The sequence below is a fragment of the Mustelus asterias genome, unplaced genomic scaffold (genome assembly GCF_964213995.1).
Source record: "Mustelus asterias unplaced genomic scaffold, sMusAst1.hap1.1 HAP1_SCAFFOLD_1804, whole genome shotgun sequence".
In the NCBI taxonomy this organism is placed as follows: Eukaryota; Metazoa; Chordata; class Chondrichthyes; order Carcharhiniformes; family Triakidae; genus Mustelus; species Mustelus asterias.
In genome coordinates this window covers 38,813-63,395 of record NW_027591749.1, presented here as the reverse complement: position 1 = coordinate 63,395, position 24,583 = coordinate 38,813, and the positions used below count along the sequence as shown (strand labels likewise).

The 24,583-nt window shown below is 45.5% G+C and overlaps 1 protein-coding gene across 2 annotated transcripts; it reads left to right on the top strand.

Moving 5' to 3' along the window:
- The first annotated feature begins 2,460 nt into the window (after positions 1-2,460).
- On the top strand, positions 2,461-23,246 carry LOC144488716 (SPRY domain-containing SOCS box protein 3). 2 transcript variants are annotated; one of them, XM_078206814.1, is made up of 6 exons: positions 2,797-3,111; positions 8,869-9,053; positions 10,869-11,000; positions 18,140-18,330; positions 21,002-21,198; positions 22,537-23,246. In XM_078206814.1, the coding sequence occupies exons 1-5, from the start codon at positions 2,969-2,971 to the stop codon at positions 21,194-21,196; spliced, it is 846 nt and encodes a 281-aa protein (XP_078062940.1). In that variant the 5' UTR covers positions 2,797-2,968; the 3' UTR covers positions 21,197-21,198; positions 22,537-23,246. The 2 variants fall into 2 exon arrangements, with proteins under 2 accessions (XP_078062942.1, XP_078062940.1); XM_078206816.1 differs by lacking the exon at positions 2,797-3,111 and adding an exon at positions 2,461-2,634 and having other exon boundaries at positions 21,002-23,246.
- Positions 23,247-24,583: the final 1,337 nt, after the last annotated feature.

Genomic DNA, 24,583 nt, shown 5'->3' with positions numbered 1-24,583 from the left:
CACCAGAACCAGACTGGAGAGAGAGAGAGAGACTGTGTTATAAACACCAGAACCAGACTGGAGAGAGAGAGAGAGAGAGACTGTGTTATAAACACCAGAACCAGACTGGAGAGAGAGAGAGAGAGAGAGACTGTGTTATAAACACCAGAACCAGACTGGAGAGAGAGAGAGAGACTGTGTTATAAACATCAGAACCAGACTGGAGAGAGAGAGAGAGAGAGACTGTGTTATAAACACCAGAACCAGACTGGAGAGAGAGAGAGAGAGAGACTGTGTTATAAACACCAGAACCAGACTGGAGAGAGAGAGAGAGAGACTGTGTTATAAACACCAGAACCAGACTGGAGAGAGAGAGAGAGAGAGAGAGAGACTGTGTTATAAACACCAGAACCAGACTGGGGAGAGAGAGAGAGAGACTGTGTTATAAACACCAGAACCAGACTGGAGAGAGAGAGAGAGACTGTGTTATAAACACCAGAACCAGACTGGAGAGAGAGAGAGAGACTGTGTTATAAACACCAGAGCCAGACTGGAGAGAGAGAGAGAGACTGTGTTATAAACACCAGAACCAGACTGGAGAGAGAGAGAGAGAGAGAGACTGTGTTATAAACACCAGAACCAGACTGGAGAGAGAGAGAGAGAGAGACTGTGTTATAAACACCAGAACCAGACTGGAGAGAGAGAGAGAGAGAGACTGTGTTATAAACACCAGAACCAGACTGGAGAGAGAGAGAGAGAGAGACTGTGTTATAAACACCAGAACCAGACTGGAGAGAGAGAGAGAGAGAGACTGTGTTATAAACACCAGAACCAGACTGGAGAGAGAGAGAGAGACTGTGTTATAAACACCAGAACCAGACTGGAGAGAGAGAGACTGTGTTATAAACACCAGAACCAGACTGGAGAGAGAGAGAGAGACTGTGTTATAAACACCAGAACCAGACTGGAGAGAGAGAGAGAGAGAGACTGTGTTATAAACACCAGAACCAGACTGGAGAGAGAGACTGTGTTATAAACACCAGAACCAGACTGGAGAGAGAGAGAGAGACTGTGTTATAAACACCAGAACCAGACTGGAGAGAGAGACTGTGTTCTAAACTCCAGAACCAGACTGGAGAGAGAGAGAGAGAGACTGTGTTATAAACACCAGAACCAGACTGGAGAGAGAGAGAGAGACTGTGTTATAAACACCAGAACCAGACTGGGGAGAGAGAGAGAGAGACTGTGTTATAAACACCAGAACCAGACTGGAGAGAGAGAGAGAGAGACTGTGTTATAAACACCAGAACCAGACTGGGGAGAGTGAGAGAGAGACTGTGTTATAAACACCAGAACCAGACTGGAGAGAGAGAGAGACTGTGTTATAAACACCAGAACCAGACTGGGGAGAGAGAGAGAGAGAGACTGTGTTATAAACACCAGAACCAGACTGGAGAGAGAGAGAGAGAGACTGTGTTATAAACACCAGAACCAGACTGGGGAGAGAGAGAGAGAGACTGTGTTATAAACACCAGAACCAGACTGGGGAGAGAGAGAGAGAGACTGTGTGATAAACACCAGAACCAGACTGGAGAGAGAGAGAGAGACTGTGTTATAAACACCAGAACCAGTCTGGAGAGAGAGAGAGAGAGACTGTGTTATAAACACCAGAACCAGACTGGGGAGAGAGAGAGAGACTGTGTTATAAACACCAGAACCAGACTGGGGAGAGAGAGAGAGACTGTGTTATAAACATCAGAACCAGACTGGGGAGAGAGAGAGAGACTGTGTTATAAACACCAGAACCAGACTGGGGAGAGAGAGAGAGAGACTGTGTTATAAACACCAGAACCAGACTGGAGAGAGAGAGAGAGAGAGACTGTGTTATAAACACCAGAACCAGACTGGAGAGAGAGAGAGAGACTGTGTTATAAACACCAGAACCAGACTGGGGAGAGAGAGAGAGACTGTGTTATAAACACCAGAACCAGACTGGAGAGAGAGAGAGAGACTGTGTTATAAACACCAGAACCAGACTGGGGAGAGAGAGAGAGACTGTGTTATAAACACCAGAACCAGACTGGGGAGAGAGAGAGAGACTGTGTTATAAACACCAGAACCAGACTGGAGAGAGAGAGACTGTGTTATAAACACCAGAACCAGACTGGAGAGAGAGAGAGAGAGACTGTGTTATAAACACCAGAACCAGACTGGAGAGAGAGATAGAGAGAGACTGTGTTATAAACACCAGAACCAGACTGGAGAGAGAGAGAGAGAGAGACTGTGTTATAAACACCAGAACCAGACTGGAGAGAGAGAGAGACTGTGTTATAAACACCAGAACCAGACTGGGGAGAGAGAGAGAGAGAGACTGTTATAAACACCAGAACCAGACTGGAGAGAGAGAGAGAGAGACTGTGTTATAAACACCAGAACCAGACTGGAGAGAGAGAGAGAGAGAGAGACTGTGTTATAAACACCAGAACCAGACTGGGGAGAGAGAGAGAGAGAGACTGTGTTATAAACACCAGAACCAGACTGGAGAGAGAGAGAGAGAGACTGTGTTATAAACACCAGAACCAGACTGGGGAGAGAGAGAGAGAGACTGTGTTATAAACACCAGAACCAGACTGGAGAGAGAGAGAGAGAGACTGGGTGAGTGACTCTGTTCCGAACGGGCTGGGGAACTGCATTGAGCTGTGCCATTACTGACAGATTGCCGGCACGCACACACTGATTAGAGACCAGAATAAACATCTGATCCACTCGGTCCCAGCAAACTGTTCCCTCCCAGTGAGCTAAAAACAACTCCTCTTCCTCTGTAATGCTGCCTGGATCCCTGTGTACATGTCCCGCAGACTGAGCTCAGCAGTGACTGAACTAAACTTGCTGTAAAGCATCCTGAGGTTGTGAAAAACACTCCCATATCAATCAGCCTTTTCTCACAGCTCGGGTAGAGTCAGTCTGGCCACTGTTTCTGAACTGTCCCATGTCTGCACACCCCAGTTGGATTATGGTGACCAGAATTACAACTGGCAATGCGACAGTGACTACAGTTATACCTGGCAAAGGGTTGAAGGATCACGCTAGGGTCCCACTGACAAGGCAAACTCAGAAAGGTCATGAAACGAGGTAAGAGAGAAACTAAAGAAAGAAGTGATTTGAGGGTTAGGGCAGATTGGAGTCATAGGAGATGTTTGTCTTGTTGGTAGGGAGAAGGGAGGGATGAAGAACAAAGATGTACAGCACAGGAATAGGCCCTTCAGCCCTCCAAACCTCTGCCAATCATGATGCCCGAACTCAACTAAAAAAGCACCTTCTGTCCTTTTTCGGTCCTTATCCCTCTAATCCCACCCTCATTGTTCCACTGGAGCAAGCAGAGAGGGAGTGATTTGTGGCAGGAGTGCTGGTGAGAGATTTATTGATTTATTTAGTGTGTTTTTGCCTTTCTTTTTTGAGTAGTTTTTCTTTTCTTAATTTTAAACTGAAAACCGGAAGTGGGGTGCTAAGGAGTCTGGGAAGGGTTTTTTTTAAGCGCACGAAGTATAAAAGGTAGGCTGCAGTATACAGCGGGCAGCGTCGGGAGTGGGCATTGGAGTGAGCAGGAAGCAGAGTGAGAGCTATAAGGGCTTTGGCTCACTGGGCTTCGGCGAAAACAGGCGGAGGCAAGGAAGGTTGTTGTTTTTTTTTCCAAAACTATAAAGGAAATGGCAGGTATGACTGAGAGGCCAGTTTGCTGCATTCGGTGTGGGATGTGGGAGTTCCTGGAGACAACTTGCCTCCCGGAGGTCCATATCTGTGCCAGATGCGTGGAACTGCAACTCCTGAGGGACCGTGTAAAGGAGCTGGAGCTGCGGCTCGATGACCTCAGTTTAGTCAGGGAAAATGAGAAAATAATAGATAGAAGTTATAAGCAGGTAGTCACACCGGGGCCTCAGAAGGAAGACAAGTGGGTCACAGTTAGGAGGGGTAAAAGTCATAAGGGTGATGTACCAGAAAGTACCCCAGTGGCAGTCTCCCATAATAGTAAGGGCTGGGAAACAACGTGGATAACCAGGGAAATTGAGGGATTGGTCAAAAAGAAAAGAGAGGCGTACGTTAGGTCCAGGCAGCTAAAAACGGAGGGAGCTCTGGAGGAATACAAAGAAAGTAGGAAAGAACTCAAACGAGGAATTAGAAGGGCAAAAAGGGGTCACGAAATGTCCTTGGCAGACAGGATTAAGGAGAATCCCAAGGCATTTTATTCATACGTTAGGAACAAAAGGGCTGTCAGGGAAAAAATCAGACCTCTCAGGGACAAAAGTGGGGAATTATGCTTGGAGCCCAAAGAAGTAGGGGAGATCCTAAATGAATACTTTGCGTTGGTATTCACAAAGGAGAGGGATGTGTTGACTGGGAGTGTCTCGGAGGGGAGTGTTGACCCGTTAGAGAAAATCTCCATTACAAGGGAGGAAGTGTTAGGTTTTTTAGGGAATATAAAGACTGACAAATCCCCAGGGCCTGATGGAATCTATCCAAGGCTGCTCAGGGAGATGAGAGATGAAATCGCTGGGCCTCTGACGCAAATCTTTGTCTCGTCACTGGACACAGGTGAGGTCCCAGAGGATTGGAGGACAGCTAATGTGGTCCCGTTATTTAAGAAGGGTAGGAAGGATAACCCGGGTAATTATAGGTCGGTGAGCTTGACGTCCGTGGTAGGGAAGTTGTTGGAGAGGATTCTTAGAGATAGGATGCTTGCGCATTTAGAAAGGAATAAACTCATTAACGATAGTCAGCATGGTTTTGTGAGAGGGAGGTCATGCCTCACTAACCTGGTGGAGGTTTTTGAAGAATGGTCGACGTCTATATGGACTTTCAGTAAAGCGTTTGACAAAGTCCCTCATGGTAGGTTGGTGCAAAAGGTTGGATCTCATGGGATAAAGGGGGAGGTGGCTAGATGGGTGGAGAACTGGCTTGGTCACAGAAGACAGAGGGTGGTAGTGGAAGGGTCTTTTTCCGGCTGGATGCCTGTGACTAGTGGTGTTCCGCAGGGCTCTGTACTGGGACCTCTGCTGTTTGTGATTTACATAAACGATCTGGAAGAAGGTGTAACTGGGGTGATCAGTAAGTTTGCGGATGACACGAAAATGGCTGGACTTGCAGATAGTGAGGAACATTGTCAGAGGCTACAGAAGGATATAGATAGGCTGGAAATTTGGGCAAAGAAATGGCAGATGGAGTTCAATCCAGATAAATGCGAAGTGATGCATTTTGGTAGAACTAACGTAGTGGGGAGCTATACAATAAATGGCAGAACCATAAAGGGTGTAGATACGCAGAGGGACCTGGGTGTGCAAGTCCACAGATCCTTGAAGGTGACGTCACAGGTGGAGAAGGTAGTGAATAAGGCATATGGCATGCTTGCCTTTATAGGACGGGGCATAGAGTATAAAAGTCGGGGTCTGATGTTGCAGTTGTATAGAACATTGGTTTGGCCTCATTTGGAATACTGCGCCCAGTTCTGGTCGCCACACTACCAGAAGGACGTGGAGGCTTTAGAGAGAGTGCAGAGGAGGTTTACCAGGATGTTGCCTGGTATGGAAGGGCTTAGTTATGAGGAGAGATTGGGTAAACTGGGCTTGTTCTCCCTGGAAAGACGGAGAATGAGGGGAGACCTAATAGAGGTGTACAAAATTATGATGGGTATAGATAGGGTGAACAGTGGGAAGCTTTTTCCCAGGTCGGAGATGACGATCACGAGGGGTCACGGGCTCAAAGTGAGAGGGGCGAGGTATAACTCAGATATCAGAGGGACGTTTTTTACACAGAGAGTGGTGGGGGCCTGGAATGCGCTGCCAAGTAGGGTGGTGGAGGCAGGCATGCTGACATCATTTAAGACTTCCCTGGATAGTCACATGAGCAGTCTGGGAATGGAGGGATACAAACAAATGGTCTAGTTGGACCAATGAGCGGCACAGGCTTGGAGGCCGAAGGGCCTGTTTCCTGTGCTGTACTGTTCTTTGTTTTTTGTTCTTTATTAAAGAGTCATAGAGGTTTACAGCATGAAAACAGGCCCTTCGGCCCAACTTGTCTCTGCCGGCTTTTTAAAAAATCACTAAGCTCGTCCCAATTGCCCGCATTTGGCCCATATCCCTCTATACCCATCTTACCCATGTGACTGTCTAAATGCTTTTTAAAATACAAAATTTTACCCGCCTCTACTACTACCTCTGGCAGCTTGATCCAGTCACTCACCACCCTCTGTGTGAAAAAATTGCCCCTCTGGACCCTTTTGTATCTCTCCCCTCTCACCTTAAACCTATGCCCTCCAGTTTTAGACTTCCCTACCTTTGGGAAAAGATGTTGATTATCTAGCTGATCTATGCCCCTCATTATTTTATAGACCTCTATACGATCACTCCTAAGTCTTCTACGCTCCAGGGAAAAGAGTGCCAGTCTATCCAGCCTATTCATGGACCCATCCAGATGCCTCTTAAATGTTGCTAATGTGCCTGCTTCCACCACCTCCTCTGGCAGCGCGTTCCAGGCACCCACCACTCTCTGCGTGAAAAACTTCCCCCACACATCACCCTTAAACTTTCCCCCTCTCACCTTGAGTCTGTGCCCCTTTGTAACAGTGCCCCCTTGATACTTCCACCCTTGGAAAAAGCCTCTGACTATCCACCATGTCTATGCCTCTCATAATTGTGTCGACCTCTATCAGGTCTCCCCTCAGCCTCCATCTTTCCAGTGAAAACAATCCTAGTTTATTCAACCTCTCCTCATAGTCAACACCCTCGAGACCAGGCATCATACTAATGAACCTTCTTTACACTCTCTCCAAAGCTTGCATGTCCCTCTGGTCGTGTGGTGACCAGAACTGCATGCAATACTCCAAATGCGGCCTAACCCAGGTTTTATATAGCTGCAACATGATTTTGCAACTCTTGCACCCAATGCCCTGGCTGATGAAGGCAAGCATGCCATAAGCCTTTGTAATTACCTTGACCACTTGTGTTGCCACTTTTAGGGAACTGTGGACCTGGACGTCCAGATCTCTCTGTATGTTAATGTTCCTCAGGGTTCTGCCAGTTACAGTATAATTCACACCTACATTTGATCCTCCAAAATGCACCACTTTGCATTTGTCCGGATTAAACTCCATCTGCCATTTCTGTGTCCACACTACGGAGGCCAATGAACAGACAGATGATCACAAACTTAGTGACAAAGAAGTCCATGAATTTGTATCCATTACTGCTGGAGCTGAGGCTGGAGGAGACAGGAAGAGGGAAGAAAGCTTTGAGAAGACAGTTTATCGTAGAGAAGATAAATATTCAGGGATGATCCTGAAACAGCTTTGGCAAGAGCAGGAGCTGATAGGGATTAATGTGCTATGGTCAGGTCTGATAAAGAATGGCTAGTTGTATGTATTCATTTGTGCCTCTGTTTGAATGTAAAGTAGTAAAGATGAGGGTGGCACTGGGGAATAACAAGGTGTGGAGATGCCGGCGTTGGACTGGGGTAAACACAGTAAGAAGTTTAACAACACCAGGTTAAAGTCCAACAGGTTTATTTGGTAGCAAAAGCCACACAAGCTTTTGGAGCTCTTAGCCCCTTCTTCAGGTGAGTGGGAATTCTGTTCACAAACAGAGCTTATGAAGACACAGACTCAATTTACATGAATAATGGTTGGAATGCGAATACTTACAACTAATCAAGTCTTTAAGAAACAAAACAACGTAAGTGGAGAGAGCATCAAGACAGGCTAAAAAGATGTGTATTGTCTCCAGACAAGACAGCTAGTGAAACTCTGCAGGTCCACGCAACTGTGGGGGTTACAAATAGTGTGACATGAATAGGCTAATAAGAGTCCTAGTTCTCATAAGCCTAAATCAGTACTTGTCATTCAGATATCACAGTACAGTGGGTGACTCCCACAGTCCGAAAGACGTGTTGATTAGGTGCATTGGCCATGCTAAATTCTCCCTCAGTGTACCCGAACAGGCATTGGAGTGTGGCGATTTTCACAGTAACTTCATTGCAGTGTTAATGTAAGCCTACTTGTGACTCTGAAAAATAAACTTAAAACTTTAACACTGCAATGAAGTTACTGTGAAAATCCCCAAGTCGCCACACTCTGGCGCCTGTTCAGGTACACTGAGGGAGAATTCAGCATGGCCAATGCACCTAACCTGCACATCTTTGGACCATGGGAGGAAATTGGAGCACTCGGGGAAACTCACGTAGACACAGGGAGAACGTGCAAACTCCACACAGACAGTGACCCAAGCCAGGAATCGAACCCGGGTCCCTGGCGCTGTGAGGCAACAGTGCTAACCACTGTGCCACCCAACCGACCGACTCAAGAACAGCGCAAGAAACAATACTTCTCACTGTATACCAATACGTGTGACAATAATAAATCAAATCAGATCAAAAAAGATTAACCACGGTAAATATTCCTGCGATACAAATAATCGTTTAGTGTTACAAAACAAAGCTTGAGTATTGCTGAAAAAAGAGACATGTTGAAACTTTTTGTCTTGCACTCACTATAATATTCACAAGATAACGGCTGGAAATCAACAGATTTATTCTGTATGGGAAGAGATGGTGCATTCTCCATGGCAACGCCTCTACCAATCAGAGTCCACTTGCCAGCCAATCAGCACTCTGTGTTTCAATTCAAGTCTGAAATAAGTCTAATACTGCAATTTCAAGTATATGTTAAAGTATATGTTATTTAAGTTACATGTTATTTAAGGTATATGTTAAGGTATATGTTATTTAAGTTACATGTTATTTAAGGTATATGTTAAGGTATATGTTATTTAAGGTGTCTATGTTTCTGTTAAATTGATATTAAAGTAGATACTGATTGCCATCTGTTTCTGGTTATGTTTTTAGAGAGACAATGCAATGTCCCTGTCTACCTCAGCCCTTCACAGGTGGCTTTGTTGAAGAATGTTGGGAGTGGGACATCAATGCCAAGTCACCAGCGGTGCAACTTTCTCCTTGTCGGAGAGCGGTTTATTTCCACATCGACCCCATCTTACAAAGTGAAGCTACAGCTGGAGTCAGGGGAACAAAAGGTGGCATCGTCATCCACATTTGTGTGTTGTGTTTTTGCTGTTAATACCAAGTTATGGCAAACTGAGGAAAGATTATTTTAGATACAAATTCAAGTGTCTCACATTAACACATTTTCTGGTGTACCAATTACCTTAGTTTGTGTCTATCTGGGGATGTCATGCTGATATCCACTGTAAAGCTGTGGTAGGTGGACTCCTTCATTTTGTTTCACTGGGATAGTCCTGAGCTTTCGATTTATGTCCCATCATCCTGTGGTCATTGCAAAGAAAATCGATACTTGCAAATTGGCAGCCATTTTGTGCTTTGGGTTCATGTCCAACAGCAGCTGAAATGTGACTAGTTTTTCCTGTCACTGGACAGAGAGAAGCAAGAGAAAGAGAGAGGGAGAAAGAGTGACTTTCAATTCACTCATCATGACTTCAGCGATATACCAAAGATAGTCAGTCCCACCACCATCATCCAACTTGCACCGTAGCCATCCTGACTGGTTGTTCAATGCCAGTAGTATTACAACATAATCCAGGAAAAAAGAGGGACATTGACCATCCGTTTTACATTATTGCAAAAGAAAATTGGAAAGTGTGTAAACTGGAGACTGATACCTTATCACCTGTTTTATCAACCAGCGATAAAACTTAAAATTACACCAGAACTGACTCTGAAGTATTTTGTTCTTCTGCCAATTGCAATCACTTATTGTTTTGGAATTCAGCCATGTTACATTTATTATTAAGCCTTTAATGTTTAACAGATAATGTGGACAACCAACACAGTATAGGCAATGCAGTGCTGTTTGATTTTTCTGTTTTTTCACTGAGCATTCTAGTTAGTCTGTTCATTGATAAGATTCTGCAGGTATCCCCCCCCAAGTTAAATAGCATTCTATCAGTTTCGGAGCAACTATAGCTTACGCCTTCTCATAAGAACATAAGAACTAGGAGCAGGAGTAGGCCATCTGGCCCCTCGAGCTTGCTCTTCAATGAGATCATGGCTGATCTTTTCGTGGACTCAGCTCCACTTACCCGCCCGCTCACCATAACCCTTAATTCCTTTACTGTTCAAAAATTTATCTATCCTTGCCTTAAAAACATTCAATGAGGTAGCCTCAACTGCTTCACTGGGTAGGGAATTCCACAGATTTACAACCCTTTGTGTGAAGAAGTTCATCCTCAACTCAGACCTAAATTTGCTCCCCCTTATTTTGAAGCCATGCCCCCTAGTTCTAGTTTCACCCACCAATGGAAACAACTTCCCTGCTTCTATCATTGTAGCAACCATTATTCCAGCGCTGTCACCTCATTCTCTATTCTATCCTCTCTGCCTTTTCAGCTGCTTTCCATCTTAGTTATTTCAACCAGAAAAATACCATATAGAAAACCACTAACTGACTATATTGCTATTTTATCCTACTCTGTGTAGCTCAGAAGTGCACACTGACAATAGTAACTGATAAAAGTTTAAAATGTGTATATAATATTCACCAGTCGCTGTTGTAGCAGCCGTATCAAATCATTTAAAATAAACTCCTCAATGGCTACATTAAAATAGCTCAGATGAGATTATTGGATGAATGCAATCACATTTGTTCACCAGTATTTCTAACAGTAATTTCTAGTTTTCTTCAGAAAACACTCTGTGAAGCACGGAAAATGAAAAGGACACAAAACGATGTATTGTTATCTCAAGATGTTCAGCCACAAATAAACATTAATGTATTTCTACACAATGTTTGGAATCAAATGTTTAATATGTTGATCAATTGTAAATATATTTCGTAAATCCACCCTTTTTTCATCATTATGCTTTTGGTGCAGGCTTTGTCCATGGGGAACACTATTGGGAAGTGAAGTTTCTTGAAGCTCCGTATGGTACATCCGTGATGGTGGGTGCAGGAACAAAACAAGCTTGCCTTCACCTTGGCAATTACACATTTGTAAACTTGCTGGGTAAGTAAGAATTGCGGCAGCATATTACTTTCCTTAAGTGCCAGACGAGTTCAGCTTTTTATATGTGAGCACAGTCCTCTTGCTGCAGGACAGGCCGCAGTCCATTCCTTCCAGTCCCTTTAGGACAATCAGAAGGCCATAAGGAATAGAACATAGAAAAATATACAGCACAAACAGGCCCTTCGGCCCACAAGTTGCGCCGGTCATGTCCCTACCTACCGAGGCTTATATATAGGCTTACCCATAATCCTCAATCCTATTAAGTCCCATGTACTCATCCAGAAGTCTCTTAAAAGACCCTATCGAGTTTGCCTCCACCACCACTGCCGATTCCACGAACCCACCACCCTCTGAGTGAAAAACCTACCCCTGACATCTCCTCTGTACCTACTCCCCAGCACCTTAAACCTGTGTCCTCTCGTAGCAGCCATTTCAGCCCTGGGAAAAAGCCTCTGAGAATCCACCCGACCTATACCTCTCAACATCTTCTACACCTCTATCAGGTCACCTCTCATCCTTCGTCTCTCCAAGGAGAAAAGACCGAGCTCCCTCAGCCTATCCTCATAAGGCATGCCAACCAATCCAGGCAACATCCTTGGAAATCTTCTCTGCATCCTTTCAATCTTTTCCACATCCCTCCTGTAATGAGGCGACCAGAACTGAGCACAGTACTCCAAGTGGGGTCTGACGAGGGTCTTATAAAGTTGCATCATTATCTCCCGACTCCTAAACTCAATCCCTCAATTGATAAAGGCCAGCACACCATACGCCTTCTTAACCACCTCCTCTACCTGCGAGGCCGATTTAAGAGTCCTAGGCCATTCAGCCTCTCGAGCTTGCTCTGCCATTTGATAAGATAAGAACATAAGAACATAAGAAATAGGAGCAGGAGTAGGCCATCTAGCCCCTCGAGCCTGCCCCGCCATTCAATAAGATCATGGCTGATCTGAAGTGGATCAGTTCCACTTACCCACCTGATCCCTATAACCCCTAATTCCCTTACCGATCAGGAATCCATCTATTCGTGATTTAAACATATTGAACGAGGTAGCGTCCACCACTTCAGTGGGCAGAGAATTCCAGCGATTCACCACCCTCTGAGAGAAGAAGTTCCTCCTCAACTCTGTCCTAAGCTGACCCCCCCTTTATTTTGAGGCTGTGCCCTCTAGTTCTAGTTTCCTTTCTAAGTGGAAAGAATCTCTCCACCTCTACCCTATCCAGCCCCTTCATTATCTTGTAGGTCTCTATAAGATCCCCCCTCAGCCTTCTAAATTCCAACGAATACAAACCCAATCTGCTCAGTCTCTCCTCATAATTAACACCCCTCATCTCTGGTATCAACCTGGTGAACCTTCTCTGCACTCCCTCCAAGGCCAATATATCCTTCCGCAAATAAGGGGACCAATACTGCACACAGTATTCCAGCTGCGGCCTCACCAATGTCCTGTACAGATGCAGCAAGACATCTCTGCTTTTATATTCTATCCCCCTTGCGATATAGGCCAACATCCCATTTGCCTTCTTGATCACCTGTTGCACCTGCAGACTGGGTTTTTGCGTCTCATGCACAAGGACCCCCAGGTCCCTCTGCACAGCAGCATGTTGTAATTTCTTTCCATTTAGATAATAATCCAATTTGCTATTATTTCTTCCAAAGTGAATAACCTCGCATTTGTTAACGTTATACTCCATCTGCCAGATCCTCGCCCACTCACTCAGCCTGTCCAAATCTCTCTGCAGACCTTCTACGCCCTCCACACGATTCACTTTTCCACTTATCTTTGTGTCGTCTGCAAACTTTGTTACCCTACACTCAGTCCCCTCCTCCAGATCGTCTATATAAATGGTAAATAGTTGAGGCCCCAGTACCGATCCCTGCGGCATGCCACTAGTTACCATCCACCAACCAGAAAAGCACCCATTTATTCCGACTCTCTGCTTCCTGTCGGATAGCCAATCTCCAATCCACGCTAACACCCTACCCCCAACTCCGTGAGACCCAATCTTCTTCAGCAACCTTTTGTGAGGCACCTTATCAAACGCCTTTTGGAAATCCAAAAACACCGCATCCACCAGTTCCCCTCCGTCAACCGCACTCGTCACATCTTCATAAAAATCCAACAAGTTCGTCAAGCACGACTTTCCCCTCATGAATCCATGCTGCGTCTGCTTAATCGAACCATTCTTATCCAGATGGCCTGCTATTTCCTCTTTAATGATGGATTCCAGCATTTTCACAACTACAGACGTTAAGCTAACCGGCCTGTAGTTACCCGCCTTTTGTCGATTTCCTTTTTTAAACAGCGGCGTAACATTAGCCGTTTTCCAATCCGCCGGCACTCCCCCAGAATCCAACGAATTTTGATAAATAACCACTAACGCATCCGCTATTACCTCTGACATTTCTTTCAGTATCCTGGGATGCATTCCATCCGGGCCCGGGGACTTATCCACCTTCAGTCCCGTTAGTCTACCAAGCACTGCCTCCCTGGTAACATTAATTGTATTGAGTACCTCTCCTCCTACCAACCCTCTATCGTTAATATTCGGTAAACTATTTGTGTCTTCCACCGTGAAGACCGACACAAAAAACTTATTTAAAGTTTCAGCCATTTCCTCATTTGCCACTATTAAATCCCCCCTCTCGTCCTCCAAGGGTCCAACATTCACTCTTGCCACTCTATTCCTTTTTATATATTTGTAAAAGATCAGGCGGATTTAACTCCACTTTCCTTTTGATTTGATTTGATTTATTATTGTCACTTGTATTGGAATACAGTGAAAAGATTTACTAGGTTGCGACTGGGACTTGATGGTTTGAGATATAAGGAGAGGCTGGAGAGACTGGGACTTTTTTCCCTGGAGCATAGAAGGCTTAGGGATGATTGTATAGAGGTCTATAAAATAATGAGGGGCATAGATTAGCTAGATAGTCAATATCTTTTCCCAAAGGTAGGGGAATCTAAAACTAGAAGGCATAGGTTTAAGGTGAGGGGGAGAGATACAAAAGGGTCCAGAGGGGCAATTTTTTTCACTCAGAGGGTGATGAATGTCTTGAACAAGCTGCTAGAGGTAGTAGTAGAGGTGGGTACAATTTTGTCTTTTAAAAAGTGTTTCGATAGTTATGTGGATAAGATGGTGATGCACTATCAATTAAGCGACGACTAGTTAGTACGCAAGAACAAATAGGCTTTTATTCGCAAAAGACTTGGAGCACACCCATGCTGATGAACTGGTCCGGTGACTGAGGCAGGGGGTGGGGAGCAGTCCCCTTTATACCTGGACCAGGGGGGGAGGAGTCTCAGGCAGGGCCGGCAGGGGCGTGTCCAGGCATGTCACACACACACACACAGGCAATAAGTTTAACAGTGGTTTACCACATTCACCCTCTGCTTTTAAAAAAAGAGTCCGGCGGGGGTGAGGTGGGTGGAATGATATTTACAGAATTACAAATTTACAAATTCAGTCTCTCTGGGGGCTTGATCTGCCGCTGCGACCGCCGTAGTGCCGGTTGTGGTGTCGGTTCCGGTGGCCGTGGTGTTGGTTTAGGCGCCAGGCTGTAGCCGCTCGAGTCATTTGTAGTCCCTTCCGGTTGTCGGGTGCGTGGTGGCGGCTCCCGGGGCTCAGGCGTGCTGTATACGGGGGTTGGGGGTGTGGGGTTGTGGGTCGTCGTGGTCCCTGGGGCACCTGCGGGTGCCAGGTCTCGAATAGAGACTGTGTCCTCCCGCCCGTCGTGATACGCCACATAGGCGTGTTGGGGGTTGGCGTGGAGGAGCTGGACCCTTTCAACCAGGGGGTCCGACTTATGGGTCCTCACGTGCTTCCGGAGCAGGACAGGGCCTGGGGACGTCAGCCACGACGGTAGTGAGGTCCCCGAGGAGGACTTCCTGGGGAAAACAAACATCCTTTTGTGAGGGGTAGCATTGGTAGCTGTGCAAAGGAGTGATCTAATCGAGTGTAGTGCATCAGGGAGGACCTCTTGCCAGCGGGTGACTGGAAGACCTTTAGACCTCAGAGCTTGTAAAACGGCCTTCCAGACTGTCGCGTTCTCCCTCTCTACCTGTCCGTTCCCCCTGGGGTTGTAGCTGGTAGTCCTACTCGAGGCTATGCCTTTGGAGAGCAGGTACTGTCGCAGCTCATCACTCAGAAAGGAGGACCCCGGTCGCGATGGATATAGCTAGGGAAACCGAACAGGGTGAAGAGGCTGTGCAGGGCCCTGACGACCGTGGCCGAGGTCATATCCGGGCAGGGAATAGCGAAAGGGAAATGTGAATACTTGTCAATGATGTTGAGGAAGTATATGTTGCGGTCAGAAGAGGGGAGGGGGCCTTTGAAGTCGACGCTTAGGCGCTCGAAAGGGCGGGTGTCCTTTATGAGGTGTGCTCTGTCTGGCCGATAGAAGTGCGGCTTGCACTCTGCGCAGATCTGGTAGTGTCTGGTAATAGACCTGACTTCCTCAATGGAGTAGGGCAGGTTACGGGCTTTAATGAAGTGGAAAAACCTGGTGACTCCCGGGTGGCAGAGGTCGTTGTGGAGAGTCTGCAATTGGTCTATTTGTGTGCTGGCACATATTCCCCGGGACAGGGCGTCTGGGGGCTCACTGAGCTTCCCGGGCCGGTATAAGATGTCATAATTGTAGGTGGAAAGCTCGATTCTCCACCTCAATATTTTATCATTCTTGGTCTTGCCCCGCTGCGTGTTGTTAAACATGAACGCAACTGACCGTTGGTCCGTGAGTAGGGTGAATCGTTTACCAGCTAAGTAGTGGCGCCAGTGTCGTACAGCTTCCACTATGGCTTGCGCCTCCTTCTCGACAGAGGAGTGTCGAATTTCAGGGCCTTGGAGGGTTCGTAAGAAGAAGGCCACAGGTCTGCCCGCCTGGTTAAGGGTGGCAGCTAGGGCGAAGTCAGACGCATTACTCTCCACCTGGAACGGGATGGATTCGTCTACAGCGTGCATCGTGGCCTTCGCGATGCCTGCTTTGATGTGGTCGAAGGCCAGGCGGGCCTCTGCCGTCAGGGGAAAAGAGGTGGATTTGATGAGTGGACGGGCTTTATCCATATAATTGGGGACCCACTGGGCGTAATACGAGAAGAAGCCCAGGCAACACCTCAGTGCTTTGAGGCTAGTGGGGAGGGGAAGTTCCAGGAGGGGACGCATGCAGTCGGGATCGGGACCGATGACCCCGTTTTCCACAACACAACCAAGGATGGCAAAGCGGCGTGTGCGGAATATGCACTTCTCCTTATTATAGGTTTTGAATAAACTGAAGGTCGATAAGTCCACTGGGCCTGATGAAATGTATCCTAGGATTCTTTGGGAGGCAAGGGATGAGATTGCAGAGCCTTTGGCTTTGATCTTTGGGTCCTCACTGTCCACGGGGATGGTGCCAGAGGACTGGAGAGTGGCGAATGTTGTTCCTCTGTTTAAGAAAGGGAATAGAAATGACCCTGGTAATTATAGGCCGGTTAGTCTTACTTCGGTGGTTGGTAAATTGATGGAAAAGGTCCTTAGGGATGGGATTTACGACTATTTAGAAAGATGCGGATTAATCCGGGATAGTCAGCACGGATTCGTGAAGGGCAAGTCGTGCCTCACAAATTTGATTGAATGTTTTGAGGAGGTAACTAAGTGTGTTGATGAAGGTAGGGCAGTTAATGTCATATACATGGATTTTAGTAAGGCGTTTGATAAGGTCCCCCATGGTCGGCTTATGATGAAAGTAAGAAGGTGTGGGATAGAGGGAAAGTTGGCCGATTGGATAGGTAACTGGCTATCTGATCGAAGACAGAGGGTGGTGGTGGATGGAAAATTTTCGGATTGGAGGCAGGTTGCTAGCGGAGTGCCACAGGGATCAGTGCTTGGTCCTCTGCTCTTTGTGATTTTTATTAATGACATAGAGGAGGGGGCTGAAGGGTGGATCAGTAAATTTGCTGATGACACCATGATTGGTGGAGTAGTGGATGAGGTGGAGGGCTGTTGTAGGCTGCAAAGCTGGGCTGAAAAATGGCAAATGGAGTTTAACCCTGATAAATGTGAGGTGATTCATTTTGGTAGGACTAATTTAAATGTGGATTACAGGGTCAAAGGTAGGGTTCTGAAGACTGTGGAGGAACAGAGAGATCTTGGGGTCCATATCCACAGATCTCTAAAGGTTGCCCTCAAGTGGATAGAGCTCTATACACACAGGCAATAGACATGTCACACATACACACAGGCAATAGCTTAACAGTGGTTTACCACAGATGGATATAGAGGGATATGGGCCAAACGTGGGCAATTGGGACTAGCTTAGTGGTAAAAACTGGGCGCGGCATGGACAAGTTGGGCCGAAGGGCCTGTTTCCATGCTGTAAACCTCTATGAATCTGTAAGGCCATTAATGAACCAGATGGGTTATTCTGAAAATCGACATTGGTTCAAGATCATCAGTAGATTCATAATTGCAGATATTTTTTGATTCAAATTCCACCATCTGCCGTGGCGGGATTCGAACCCGGGTCCCCAAAACATTAGCGGAGTTCCTGGAGTAATTGTCTTGCTGACACTCGGCAAATTTGTCAGGCGGGATTCTTCGATCTTGTCCATGGCCGCCCCACTGCCAGTGAGAATGGAGAATTTGGTGCTTCGCGTTCTCCATTCACTGCAGCGGGACTGGAGAACCCCAGCGCAGGCAAGGCTGGAGGTTTTCATCACTCATTTCCAATTGGAATATAATTTCTTTAGTTTCATGTCAAACTGTTTCTTCTCAGTTGAATATTATCTTTTCTCTATATTAACAATTCCCTGGTAAGAATGGCTCTTTCGTAATGAAATAAAGAGACATGTTATCTGTTCAGAAACCAGTATCTTCATTGTCATGGGAAATTTGTATAAATCAGCAGTTTCTGTGCAGCTAATCTTAATCCATTCAGTCAGTTTAAAAATGTGAGATTTGTCACACGACAGATCATACTGCTCACTAGCTCTGAATGTGACTGCTCAGTCTTTTACTTTGATCATGCAAGGCACTGTCTTTCTTAATAAATGCTGAAGTTTTGAATAGTGTTGCAAAAGGTTGAGTGGCCTATTTGCCAATGGGTTAGGTCCAGCACAGTGTTTTGGACAATTCTGTAAGCTGAATTAATTTATTTTCTACAGGAATGGACTCTGAAAGCTGGGGCTTGTCCTACAGAGGTACAATCTGGCATGGCGGACTGAGCAAGCGGTACACTGAACCTTTCTATGACGAAGCCACAATCATAGGAGTTGATTTGAATCTGTACGAGGGTACAATGGCCTTTTATAAGAATGGGCACAATTTGGGTGTGGCATTCACAGGCCTCAATAAGGTAATTGACACTGACTGCTGCAGAGAATGCTTGGTATTTATTAACTTGTGGGAAAAAGTGACAGATAATGAAATATATGGTTTGATATTTTCTTTTAATAAAATGATTTTTCTTATCCAGGTCACATGGAATATTTTGACTGCACTGATGGTTAATAGAGTATCTCAGGGGTCTGGGTAGCGCCGTCACTGTTTAAACTGTCAGGAAACTGACTCCAGTCGAGAGCAATGGGATGGAATTCTCTTTCTGTTGCAGTGAGGGCCCAGAGTGGACAAACTGGACAACTGAATCAAGTTAGAGTTGGTTCCAACAGTTGGCAGGTTTGATAAAGGTCTGAGTTCTTGCTGCTGCCACCAGCTTGATGATCGACAGCACAGGTTGTTGCCTGGAGCTCTGTTCGGGGTTGGAGGTTAAAAACAGTAACTGCCAGAATTGAGTTCCAATAGATGATATCATAATGCAATTTGGGAGGGCATGAGACATACCTCTCCATTGTTGGACATGGGATGCTTGAAATCTTGAGGTTTAATTGAAGTCAGGATTCCTTCTGCTTTTGGAGACACTGGTGTTGGGTTAACTAACGAGTGGTCTCTTTGTCCAAGTCATTATGTTAGAACTGCTGACGCTTTGGCCATTTGTCTGTTATGGGAGATTAAGACTTGCAAAGATTTTCCTTTGTTTGGAGTTAGTTGGACCCGGCTGCTCACCCCATGATCACTGTGACTTTGAAATTTTTGCAAGGCGTCAGGTGACCAGCTGAACCGTTGCGTCCAGTCAGCCATTGTCCATTCTGAAAAAGCACAAAAAAGTGACGTTGTAAACTAATCCAGCTGATGAGTATATATATTTTATGTACGTTCACCTCTCACATCTCAACTGTGACAATTGCCTATTTTCCTTTTCAACCATCACCCTAAACATTACAATACAATGATCACTGTCTCCGAAATGTTCCGCCACTGCCACCGGATCTACTTGGCCCACCTTATTTCCAAAAACCAGGTACAACTCATAGAAGAATCATAGAAACCCTACAGTGCAGAAAGAGGCCATTCGGCCCATCGAGTCTGCACCGACTACAATCCCACCCAGGCCCTACCCCCATATCCCTACATATTTACCCGCTAATCCCTCTAACCTACGCATCTCAGGACACTAAGGGGCAATTTTAGCATGGCCAATCAACCTAACCCGCACATCTTTGGACTGTGGGAGGAAACCGGAGCACCCGGAGGAAACCCACGCAGACACGAGGAGAATGTGCAATCTCCACACAGACAGTGACCCGAGCATCGAACCCAGGTCCCTGGAGCTGTGAAGCAGCAGTGCTAACCACTGTGCTACCGTGCCGCCCTTAGGTGATGTTGGTTAAATATTTGTTCTGACATGGGGGATAACACCCCGAGTATTCTTCAAATAGTGCCGTGGGACCTTTGATGCCCACCTGGGAGGACATATGAAGCCTCAGTTTAATGCCCCATGTGAAAGGGCCAGGAGTCTCCCAGAAAAATCCTAAGTCTCCAATTTGCGGGAAAATGGGAGTAAATCCCATTGGTTTTTTCAGTATGATTTCCAGAAAGAATCTCCAACAAACTGAACATCACAGAGTACCTTAGCGGGATTCCCTCTGGAAATCTGTGGGTAGGGCCCGAGAAGGCGGCAGCATAGTGCTGAGTGGGCCACTGTGCATGTGCTGATCTGTCAGCGCGGAGATTGGCACATGCACAGTGGCCTGACATTGCCGGCCTCCTGCTCGTTGGCCTTCCCAGCAACGCCCCATCGCTGGCCTTGCAGAGCCCCCCCCCATCCCCAGATCACTGGAACCGCTGGAATTTCCCCCACTCTTAGTGACGAGTTCCCCGCCAGCATACTGGAAACCATCACCAGAGCACAGAGCTGGGTGATGCCACTGGCCATGGAGGAGGGTGTGATGTCCATTGTATTTCATAGAAATCATCATAGAATCCCTGCAGTGCAGATGGAGGCCATTCAGCCCATCGAGTCTGTACTGACCACAATCCCACCCAGGCCTTATCCCTATAACCCCATGCATTTACCCTAGCTAATCCCCCTGACACTAACAGGTAATTTAGTTTGACCAATCCACCTAACCCGCACATCTTTGGGCTGTGGGAGTGTGGTGAACCATCGTTGGTTCCCACTGGATAGTGCTGAGCCAGGGGCTGGCCAGGACTACAAGGATGTACATATGTTACTGTTGGATTGTGCTACTGTTGCTGTTGGGTGCATCCTTTCTTGATAAGCTGGACGCATACTGCTGTAGAAAGTTTTCCTGAATGCATTCCAGGAACATTTGCCCCTCTCTGCCCTTTGTACCATCACTATGCCAGTCTACATTTGGATTATTAAAGTCCCCCATAATAACTGCTTTATAATGTTTGCATCTCTCTGTAATTTCCCTGCAGGTTTTGTCTTCTACATCCTTCCCAATGTTAGTGGTCTATAGACTATGTAAGTCATTAGTACCAATGTGAACCACAACCTCTGCTCCCCCCCCCCCCCCCCCCACAAGAATATTGTGCAGCCACTCAGTGACACTGCTCTGCTACATGCTTATTCTTTTTGTTTTTTGAAACTTTAGATTATAATGCTGCAGCTTTTGAAATTACTGGATTGTTGTGTATAATCAATCCTAGTTTCATCCCCACAGGCTGGGGTACCTCTGCACCCCATTGTCAGTTCCACAGCCGCAGAAACAGAACTCCAGCTTGGGGTGAGAAGCTGTCGCTTCATCTCATTACGGGAGCAGTGTTTGCACACAGTTCTACAGCATCTCATCGACAAAGTCCACATCGACACACTGCCACTGCCTGGATTCATCAGAGGACAACTTAAGGAATTCTGAAAGTGAGCACAGAGCTAGGATGTAATCGTTTTAGTGACAAATATTTTCTTGTTCCACCAAATGGTTTCCTGCGATTTAATGTTTCCCTGTCACTGTTTCTGGATAGAGAAAAAAAATATTTCTAACAATTGTGAAGTTAGTCACATGGTCCATTAAGAAACAGCAAATATCATTGTCTAAATATTTGAAAGGATTTAAACTTGGTGTGTGACTGAGAGTACAAACTCTTTGGAGTTATAATAACGGAGAACTGTCAGTAATCGTATTTATTAACCTGTGACAGCAACAGCTGCTATCTACACAGGCAGTGTTAAAAGCTGTAGATCCCCTTTTATTCTTCCATGGGGTGTGGGGGTTGCTGGCAAGGCCATCACTTGTTGCCCATCCCCAACTGCCCTTGAACGGAATGGCTTGCTTCAGCCATTACTGCAGGCAGTTAAGGCCGGGATGTTCCAGTCCTGCCTGTGACAGGAACTATCAGGGGGCCTTATGGAAAGTTTGGAGATGCAGTCAAAAGTCCATTGAGGTGGGACTGGAAAATCGCAGCCTATGGGTCAAAACCTTGCCTTCCAGGGCATGCTGCTCAAGTCCCTACAAACGGCAATCAGTGAGCTGATGAGAATTTCCTCTTTTACATTGTAATATTGCTGTAACTCCCAAAAATGACACTTATGAATGAAGTGCAACTAGATTTTCAATGACATCGCTTATCATAACTACTGCTGAACAACCTCTCTGCCCCTGGACAATTAATTATGGAATTGTGCAATTTCACATTTTCAAGTAACAAATATTTTGATTTTAAAAATCCACTGCTTTCCAGTGTAACATTTTAAAAACTTCTATTTGATATCTTAGCATCACATTTGTATTCCCCAAACTTTATTTCACTCTATAAAAAATGAAGGATTATCAATTTTTGATTTGATTTGTTATTGTCACATCTACTGGGATACAGTGAAAATTATTGTTTCTTGCACGCTTTCTAGACAAAGCATACCCTTCATAAAGTACATAGAGGAGAAGGGTTGGAAAGGGTGAAGGATACAGTGTCGCAGTTACTGGTAGGGTGAGGAAAATGGTCAGCTTAATGTTTGATTGGACCATTCAAAAGTCCGATGTCAGCAGGGAAGAAGCTGTTCTTGAGTCGGTTGGTACGTGTTTTCAGGCTTTTGTATCTTTTTCCTGACGGAAGAAGGTGGAAGAGAGAATGTCCGGCTGCATGGGGCCCTTGGTTATGCTGGCTGCTTTTCCGAAGCAGCGGGAAGTGTAGACAGAGCCAATGGATGGGAGGCTGGTTTGCGCGATGGACTGTGCTAACCAGTGCTTTTCAATTCCAGGTTTGCTGTCTATGATAATTCTTCAGTGTGATTGGCTACTTACCTTGCTTGTTGACATCAATACTGCAAGATGCCTGGAGATTTTGACTGAGTAGCAGATTCAAATTAAGGTTAGAAATGTGAAAACCAATGGTGTAGAGATTGTAGATCGATGTGTGACAGGACGCTAGGATACTTACTATTTCAAAGTACCCAAGGAATATTGAAGATTCTAAGCCCAGGAATGGAAGGATTTAAGTGAAAGTAGAATTTGGGACTCAAACCCTTTAATGCTTTGAGGATTATTTAAGCAACCACAGGAATGATAACTCAAGGAGCAGATTCAGTGGGGATCGGTCTTTCAGTATTGTATTGTCATCATAATATATATTTACCAATATTTATCAGGAAATCCAAGTAAAATTAAAGCTATTCATTATTGGAATTCTAAATTAGACTGAGCATCTCCGAACATAACCCATTAAGATACTGGGTATAATGTACAATCTTGGGAGTTTATTCTGCATATTTAGAATAGAATATTAACACTTTTACTCACCAGTCTAATCGAGTAGAAACATTTGAAATGGTCCGGTTCAGACTAGCTTGTTATTAACTCTGACAATCACTTTTGCCTTTTTGTTATTTATTGTTTCATTCACTAAATGATATATTTTTGTATGTAATCATAATGTTTAAAAGAATATAATTAAAAACAAATGTTAAACCTCAGTTAACTCCTATCAGTGTGCATTTTTTAAATGTTGTTTTGTTAAAGAGTTATGCAGCATTTCTGGAAAGCAAACAGAAGTGAAATACTTTCTCATTTTACCATTTATATCTGAAAACTGCACCAGCTTTGCATGCTGTGACAGATTTGGAGTTTATGTCCGTAGATCACCTCAGGATCTCATACGTTTCAATAAGATCACCTCTCAAACTTCTAAACTCCAGCGGGTACAGACCCCGTCTGCCCACCCTCTCCAATTGTTTAAACTGATTGAATGAAAAGAGGCAACTCTTCTGGAATCATAACAAAGCGATTGTGCAGTGTTGGTTCATTATTTTATCACCATTGCTTTTATTAACAGGGGGTTGGAGTTTAAGAGCCGTGGGGTTATGCTGCAACTGTACAGGACCTTGGTGAGACCGCATTTGGAATATTGCGTGCAGTTCTGGTCACCTCACTATAAGAAGGATGTGGAAGCGCTGGAAAGAGTGCAGAGGAGATTTACCAGGATGCTGCCTGGTTTGGAGTGTCGGTCTTATGAGGAAAGGTTGAGGGAGCTGGGGCTGTTCTCTCTGGAGCGGAGGAGATTGAGGGGAGACTTAATAGAGGTTTATAAAATGATGAAGGGGATAGATCGAGTGAACGTTCAAAGACTATTTCCTCGGGTGGATGGAGCTATTACGAGGGGGCATAACTATAGGGTTCATGGTGGGAGATATAGGAAGGATATCAGAGGTAGGTTCTTCACGCAGAGAGTGGTTGGGGTGTGGAATGGACTGCCTGCAGTGATAGTGGAGTCAGACACTTTAGGAACATTTAAGCGGTTATTGGATAGGCACATGGAGCACACCAGGATGGTAGGGAGTGGGATAGCTTGATCTTGGTTTCAGATGAAGGTCGGCACAACATCGTGGGCCGAAGGGCCTGTTCTGTGCTGTACTGTTCTATGTTCTATGTTCTATTAGTCAGGTTTCCCCAAATACAAAAGTATTGATAAAGTCAGCGGGATGTGCAAGATCTCAGCAAGAAGGAGCGTGCTTGGATATCAATTACTGATCACTTTTAACTGAAATTTCAGAGAATTCAGATACACCTGGGGAAAATATTCCGACATATGAACATATAAATTAGGGGCAAACCACTTGTTATTCCCACTTTCCCCCTGCCCCCAATATCCTTTGATCCCCTTCGCCCCAGTAGCTCTATCTAACTCCTTCTTGGAAACAGGCAGGGTGCAGTTTTCCTGGCCCACTCCGCTGGGTGAGTAGCATGGCGAGGTGAGAAATGTAAGCGGGGGGGCCAAAAACAGGAATCGCACCAGTTGCAATCTTCCTGGGC